Raw genomic sequence first — 8,268 nt, forward strand, 5'->3', positions numbered from 1 at the left:
ATTTAGCTTAATGATATGAATTGAGTTTGTTTCTAAAGAAAAATTTACTCAAAATACTCCATTATTAATTTAGTTGTAATGGAAGACTCTTTCCATGAATAAAAATATAGATCAGTTTGTTAAAATAGGGGAATTAAAATACAAAAATATTTTATTGAAGTACCCTTGAGAAATAGTTTCCTTCTAATTTTATATAAGGGTGCCCTTTCTAATAAGGAGGTCAATAGGGTTCTCAAAGGATATTACTTTCTTATAGAATCTACTAAAAATGGATAATTTCCATGATCCCAATATAGTTAATGGAATATTATAATTCTCTTTTTATGATGTGTTGAAAGGATAGTTATAACTTTTCTTATTTTCTTAGAAGAAGTATGCATAGTGTGTTCTCTATTGATAGTTGTAATGGTTCCAACCCAAATGGATTTTGCCCCCATCTTCAAGGACCCATATATTCTAGAAAACTATTAAATTTGACATGGTTGTGATAGTGGATGAATTTTTTACTTTTAGGACTTGGTTTTAAGAGAGCTTCAATAATAGTTGGTTAGGTTATATGCACACAAACAACCTTCCTCTTTGTTTAAAAGGGACAACTAACTTGTATGATATAATTAAATAAAGATGGGTATACACAGCCTAGAAGGAAGAAAGAAATTTTTGTAGAAAATAAAATATGTTAAACCAAGCACAATGTTTTACTGTAATTTAAATACCCATAATTAAAATTAGATTTAGATAAATATTCAAACAACTTGCAATGAACCCAATCATAAGGTAAAAAACCATTTGCATGGTAGATGAACTCATATAGCTGAGGTATCAATATTCTACATACAATAATAACCATGAATACAAACAATCATAGATTTAAACATAACGATTAAATGAGTTCCAAAACTAATGACACAAACTTCATAAACCTTTGCGTATTTCTTTCATCAAATTCAAAGTCTTGCATCTCTATATTTTCTTATTCAAATTACTAAAATTCCTTCTATTATCAAACATAGACATTGTATGTATTCAATTGAATATTTTTCAAGATTCCATAATATTATTTTTTATTATTACTAAATGCCTAAAATTTCTCAATTTAATTAAATTAGCGTTTTCCTTGTAATAACTTATATTAATTAGATGAATGTCTAGGGTCCAAGGGTAAAAAAAATTGCTCAAATTAATTCCTTAAACATTAGCTTATCCCCCTAAAATAATTTATTAAATATTATAACTTGAATTCAATAAGCTTTTAGAAAGGTTATGATACAAGGATGGTGTTAAACTTTGACCTATGCATTACCAACAAAACCATATAATCTATTTCACATTGCACCCCTAGTAATTGCAACCAACAACAAGCCTAGAACAAGTCCACCATCATACTAATTTTGGGCTAGCCTAAACAATCCAATGCATTAAATTACAATAATTTAATAATAAGAGGGAGGGAGAGAGAGAGAGAGAGAGAGAGAGAGAGAGAGAGAGAGAGAGAGAGAGAGAGAGAGAGAGAGAGAGAGGTGCACACATGCACACACCCATTTAACCAAATTGAAAACTCCAACCTAGTCCAAATTGCATAGTAGTAAGCATCATGAAGAGAAGTAACAAGGTCTCTAAGGGATATGACGACCTATAAAGCTACAACAATAAAAATCTTTGCCTAGCTTCAGGATCCTTTTGCTTGACCATTGTAGGATAGGATTTGTATTTGATTGTAATCAAATTTGAATAAATTTAGTTGTCAATTTGAGTTGTTGTGGAGTGGATTGGAGGTTGTTTCAATTTTCATCATACTTCATGTGTTCAAGTTTAAATTTGTCAATATATGGCATCTCCTAGCTTCTCCACCTATTGTATAGGTTTTCTTAACACTAGTTGTGTGTATTGTCAATGTGATTAGGACTTGGATTTGAGGTAGGTGGTTCCCTCATCCTACACTTGCATAAAGTTTGTAAGAGAACATGATCTTGGAGTTAGAATATGATCATAATCATATTGTAGCTCTACTCTCTCATAGGTTCATCATGGTAGTTTAATCACATAGTTGGTAAGTATTCCAATTGACCACCTTTCTTCGTGCAATGACGATCTCTCATAACTTTTATCTTGGTCTAGCATTATGTATGATGCGAAGAATCATTAGAATAACTCAATTTATTTTTCTTATGTCATCATGCTTGTCATAACACTTATGTGCACAACATGTTTGATGCCATATCTTGATTATAAAGAATTCTTTTAATTTTAATTTTTTCTTTAAAAAATTGGATTAATTAACTAGCATCCTTATTGTATGCCTTGAGGCATTACAAGAATAGTTGTTAATAAATCTGAGCGAATGAATAGAGAGAAGAAATGTAAGTTGACATAACTTAGTGGTTAAGTTGCGCATCTATGCTTTCAATAGTGACCAAGATCTTACCTATTCCATGATAACATCGATGGGGTCAAAACTCCAGGTAATTACTTGTTCCATTTTCTAGTTGGAAGATTTTCATGAACTAATGGACAATATGTGTAGTACTCACGAAGTCTTCGAGTAAGAGATAAAGAGTTTAAAGGTTAGATGTTGATGTAACTTGGAGACATATGAAGAGTTGTAAAGGCCCCTTAAAGGAAGGGAAATGATCATAATCATTATATAGTCTATTATTTTATGTTTTTGGCTACATGGATCATGAATGATGTGGGTATTGATTTGGTATTGATAGGAGAATGGAAATTGATGAGAATATTTTTTTATAGAGTTTTGAATATCATTTAGATTTTGAATAATACTTATAATCATGGTGGATCTAGCAAACTCAATATTACTTAAAGTTAGAGTTGGCGATATTGTAATTTTTAAAACTATTCTAATGTAAATTATAATACTTTACTGTTTGTATTTTAATTATAATTCAATAAGCATTATTATTATTTGGATAGGTAATTAGCCAAAGCTTAGATTATTTACTATTCATTTATTATTATTGTTAAGATTAATTATTATTATGTGTTAATGTTGAGTAGATTCAAACCCAAGACCTCCTTGATGAGAGGCTCACAATTTTTCGGTGTGTTGTAAGCTCTTGCCTTCAATAAGTATTATTTTTATATTTAATTTAACTTTGAATTAAAAATTGTGGAATTAAAAATAATTAAATGAGAAATTTAATTAAATAATTAAAACAGAAACCTAGTACTGCCAAACTTGATTTCTTTTTTTTTTTAAATAAGAAATTTGGGTTTCAATGTCTGTTAATATTGCAACTAATTAAAATGTCTAAAATACAAGAAAAATAATGAAAAGGTTAGGGATTTATATAAAACCAAAGAATAAATATGTGTCTTTAAAATAAGTTGTATCCACTATTTCTAGCATCTTTGATGTTATCGAAAAGAAAAGGTGCTCTAAACATAGGAATGTAGCACAATGAGCAATAAAAATAACTTTAGTTAAAAAAACAACTTATGACAAAAGAATGACAAGTAACATAAGTGGACATCTTAATGTTAGTTCTGAAACTATAAAAAGAGTCGTAAACAGAAGAGTTAACTTTGAAAGTAATCTAACAATCAATTTGTGGACTTCTAGTGGTAGACTTTTGAGATTTGATATGAAACTTACTAGTGAAGTCAAATCTTTGATTAATTTTTTTTGGCATGATAATACAAGAGTGTCACCTAATTCAAGAGATGTTGTTAAATTAAGATTTGGCAAAAAAAAATTGATCCACATCCAGAACACCCTTTGCACATGAATTAATTTGAATTGTACAAGAAAAAAATAGATGATAAGGTGTCAACTATTAGCATTAGTCAAAGATCATTTGAAAAGTGTAAATCATGGTATGTAAGGATTAACAAGCGAAGAGTTACAAGTTGTTGTAAAATTCATGTTCAATTTCATTACCATTATGATGTATTACTCATGTGCCCTTCCACTGATTCCATTTGCCGAAGAAGCTTCAAATATTTCTCATTTGCTTCTCTGTCAAACCCTCGTGAAGCCAGTAACTGCTTGAATTTTTCAAACAATAGTCTATGTATAAATTGGTTTAGGGCACATTTCTAGGGTAAGTTTACTAAATTTTAAAATATAATAGTCATTTACTTTATACTTATATTCATATTCACATTTGCAGACGACGAAGGCACTTGAGAGTATCTTTCTTATACTGACAATTCCTACTATGTCATCTGGTGTAGGAATCATTAACTATAGAAAATGTTGTTCAATTAGATATGTGGGAGCTGTCTTTGAGGTCATTTCTGCCAACTACAAACTTTTAGTTCTCTATCAACATCATGAGCATTGCAGATCATTGAAGTGTGTGAAATCTTTATCACTGCCATGTTTTTTGCACAATTTAAGTGTGCACAATCCAAAATCTTTATCTATACACTATTTTGCTAGTTCACTCGTGCAAGATTTCTATCAGCAGCTTAGATCCTTCTTAATCTCTCTATTTAGACATTTTCAAAGAATTAATTGCAAAATCTTTACTCTTAAATTTTATCTTCATCTAAGGATGCTCATTTATTGCTCTCTTTTATCTTCATCTAAGGATGCTCATTTATTGCTTTCTTTTATGAGCATATAAACATATGCTTTTGAGAAGACACATTTATTGCGCTTGTCGAATGAATAAAAACAAAACTAGCACATTCCACCACCACCACACATTAACTGAAAAAGATAGATACAAGTGTTTTAGGGAAATTCAATGTTTTCGAATAATAAAATATTAAAAATATTGTTAAAGTTTTAAGTTGTATTAAAATTAATTTAGGTACAAATAACAGTTTAGTATCCACATAATTATTGCACTCCTCAAAGATAAATGTGATAAACGTACTACTCATAAGCAAAAGCGAACCTCTAAGCTTCACTACATATCAAAACGAAAGAGCTCACCCATTCCATATGTTATATTTGCGATTTTCATCGTAATGAATTCTACAGATCGACTAGTGAATTATATAGACAACTACGTAGGAGTTGTCGATATGTACCTCGCATGTTTTCTTGTGTATGTATATTTTAAAATCTTATTAGAGATTACACCAATTCCCCATAAGGATCGATTTAGTTCTAGTATTCTTACATAGAGCAGTCATTAAGAATAGCTGTCTGGAGTTGAATATTTGGCCTGACGGATGTAGCAGGCGAATATTCTTACTAAATTTTCTTCCACGATTTTCTTGTGGAAATATGTTTCCAGGATTTGAAGTCGAAGAGAGCGACGATTTCTTGCAGTTTTTCTCATTAGACTGCCAAAAAGTATTATATACGTAGTAAGTTTTGCAGCTCTTCTTGTTTCAAATCTGAAGATGGTGGCCAGTTCCAGTAAGGAAGAAATCGACATTGTTCGAGACAACGAGGAGCCTGACGATCAATCCATGGAATTGCAAGCAGATAATCATATTGGGCAACATTATAGTGAGAATTATATTACAGAGAACGATGAAGATCAACAAGAAACAGAGTGTGGTGATGATGATGAACTTAGGGTTTATGATGCTGCAAATGGAGATGAAGATCGTCAGGAAGAACAGAATAAGGAAGAGGGTATTGTGTTTCATAAAGAAAAATGTGGAAAAGATGAAAAGGGTGAGGAATTGTTAGCTCTTTCTCATCATGGGACACAATTTTCTATAGCCAATCTCGCTGCAAAGAATCATATTGGGCAACAAGACAGTCATAATGAAGAACTCGAAGGGGTTAATAATGCTGCAAATGCGTCGGAAGGATCTCCTGAAGATGAAAATACTCGGGAAGAACAGAATAATGAAGAGGGTATAGTATTTGATAAAGAAAAATATGGAAAAGACGAAAAGGATGGGGAATTTTTAGCTCTTCCTCACCATGGGACTGAATTTTCAGTAGCCAATCTAGCTGCAGAGAATCATATTGGGCAACAAGACAGTGATAATGATATTACAGAGAACAAAGAAGATCGACAAGAAACAGAGCGTCGTGGTGATGATGAATCTGAAGGGGTTTATGATGCTGCAAATGCTTCGGAAGGATCTTCTGAAGATGAAAGTTCTTGGGAAGAACCGAATAATGAAGAGGGTATTGTGTTTGATAAAGAAAAATATGGAAAAGTTGAAAATGATGAGGAATTGTTAGCTCTTCCTCACCATGGGACTCAAATTTCTATAGCCAATCTTGCTGCAGAGAATCATATTGGGCAACAGGACAGTGAGAATTTTACTAAAGAGAACGGTGAAGATCGACAAGATACAGAGAGTGGTGATGATGATGAACTTTGGGTTTATGATGCTGCAAATGCTTCTGAAGCTGAAAATCCTTGGGAAGAACGGAATAATGAAGAGGGTCTTGTGTTTGATAAAGAAAAAGACGGAAAAGATAAAAAGGATCAGGATTTGTTAGCTCTTCCTCATCATGGGGCTCAATCTTCTATAGCCAATCTAGCTGCAGAGAATCATATTGGGCAACAAGACAGTCATAATGATATTACAGAGAATGATGAAGATCAACAAGAAACAGAGTGTGGTGACGATGAAGAACTTGAAGGGGTTAATAATGCTGCAAATGCTTCGGAAGGATCTCCTGAAGATGAAGATCCCCGAGATGAGGAATTGTTAGCTCTTCCTCATCATGGGACTCAATTTTCTATAGCCAATCTCGCTGCAGAGAATCGTAGAGGGCAACAAGAAAGTAATAGTTATGTTAGAGAGAATGATGAAGATCAACGAGAAATAGAGTGTGGTGATGCTGATGAACTTGAAAAGGGTATTGTGTTTGATAAAGAAAAAGATGGAAAAGAATCTCCTGAAGATGAAGATCCTCGAGAAGAACGGAATAATGAAGAGGGTATAGTGTTTGATAAAGAAAAAGATGGAAAAGATGCAGAGGACGAGGAATTGTTGGCTCTTCCTCGCAATGGGACTAAAATTTTTATAGCCAATCTCTGTGGAAAAGTTACAGCGCAAGACTTGAGATATCTCTGCAGCATCATGTATGGAGAGGTTGTGGATGTTATTGTAAATTGTGATGAAAATGCAGAGAGGGCACATGCCATTGTTACTTTTAAAAGAAAATGGGCTGCAGACAAGGCCATGGAAGACCTGGATGGTAGGGTTGGCAAGGGTAAGAAAATTAAGGTTTGGGAACACCAAGCAAAGAATTGTTTGCTTCTTCGCAACATCCCATTTTATTTGGAAGAAAAGGATGTGATGAGAAGGGTTTACAAGCAGGGCCCTGGATTATGGCACATAAATCTCATTAAACATCCAAATAATTCCTCATGCAATTGTGGGTTTGGCTATGCTGTTTACTATAATCAAGCATGTGCTGAAAAATCAATGAAAAACATGATAGATTCTCAATTTATGTTGGAAGGCAATGTCATAGAGGTGAAGTGGGCACCCAAATATGAGTGGTTGAAGCATGTGCATGTAGATAATTTGCCTGAGAATGTCACAGAAGAACAGATGAGAAAATTGTTTAGCCCCCACGGAGAGATCAAAACAGTTCTTGTTTTTCCACAGAGTAATTATGGTGCTGTTCACTTTGCAGACGAATCAAGTGCTATGAAAGTAGTTTGTGGGTCTCAGAAATATGTTATTGATGGGCATGAATTGATCGCCACCATAGCAAGGGAAAGAGATGAGAGAGAACCCCCGCCACATTACAGCTATCCATTTCAGATGCCAAATGATGTATGTTATGGTTATGGCCCAACTCCATACAATCAGATGCCAAATGATGTATGTTATGGTTATGGTCCAACTCCATACAATCAGATGCCAAATGATGTATGTTATGGTTATGGTCCAACTCCATACAATCAGATGCCAAATGATGTATGTTATGGTTATGGGCCAACTCCATACAATGGGTATGAAGGCTTTGAGGGCTTTGTTCCTTATCAGGCTCCTTGGTCTACTTCTTATTGAGCAAGATCAAATTCAATTGGGTCAAGTGGCGTAATATGGTCTCATTGCAGCCCAACTGAAAGAAACAATTCAATTAGATCAAGGATGAAGGACCTCGGGGCAATCCTGCTCAAAGAAATTATTCAAATAAGATCAATTGGAGAAAGAAGATCTATTTGCAGTCCTGTTCAAAGAGATTATTCAATTAGATCAACTGGAGGAAGAAGATCTCATTGCGGTCCTGTTGAAACAAGTTATTCAAATCGATGAACTGGAGAAAGAAGATCCCATTGAAGTCCTGTTCAAAGAAATTAGTCATTGCAGTCCTACTGAAACGGATTATTCTAATAGATGCATAATTTCAAATGATAAATG

General features: G+C 33.3%; 1 protein-coding gene across 1 annotated transcript; it reads left to right on the top strand.

Annotated features, from left to right (window-relative positions):
• The first annotated feature begins 4,938 nt into the window (after positions 1 to 4,938).
• Positions 4,939 to 7,914, top strand: LOC149576548 (heterogeneous nuclear ribonucleoprotein Q-like). The gene is made up of 5 exons (XM_089794719.1): positions 4,939 to 5,018; positions 5,155 to 5,269; positions 5,320 to 5,422; positions 5,909 to 6,034; positions 6,800 to 7,914. Exons 1-5 carry the CDS (start codon positions 4,939 to 4,941, stop codon positions 7,912 to 7,914), a joined length of 1,539 nt encoding a protein of 512 aa, XP_089650845.1.
• The last annotated feature ends 354 nt before the right edge of the window (positions 7,915 to 8,268 follow it).

Source organism: Cupressus sempervirens, chromosome 1 (assembly GCF_028749045.1).
Source record: "Cupressus sempervirens isolate cs-2001-9-10 chromosome 1, ASM2874904v1, whole genome shotgun sequence".
Classification (NCBI taxonomy): Eukaryota; Viridiplantae; Streptophyta; class Pinopsida; order Cupressales; family Cupressaceae; genus Cupressus; species Cupressus sempervirens.

What these genes read in the sequence shown, in the direction of transcription:
- LOC149576548 (XM_089794719.1), top strand. Translation starts at nt 4,939, where the DNA reads ATGAATTCTACAGATCGACTAGTGAATTATATAGACAACTACGTAGGA. An exon ending in TCTCATTAGACTGCCAAAAA is followed by an intron (nt 5,270 to 5,319) that starts GTATTATATACG and finishes TCAAATCTGAAG; the next exon opens with ATGGTGGCCAGTTCCAGTAA. An exon ending in AGATAATCATATTGGGCAAC is followed by an intron (nt 5,423 to 5,908) that starts ATTATAGTGAGA and finishes ATATTGGGCAAC; the next exon opens with AAGACAGTGATAATGATATT.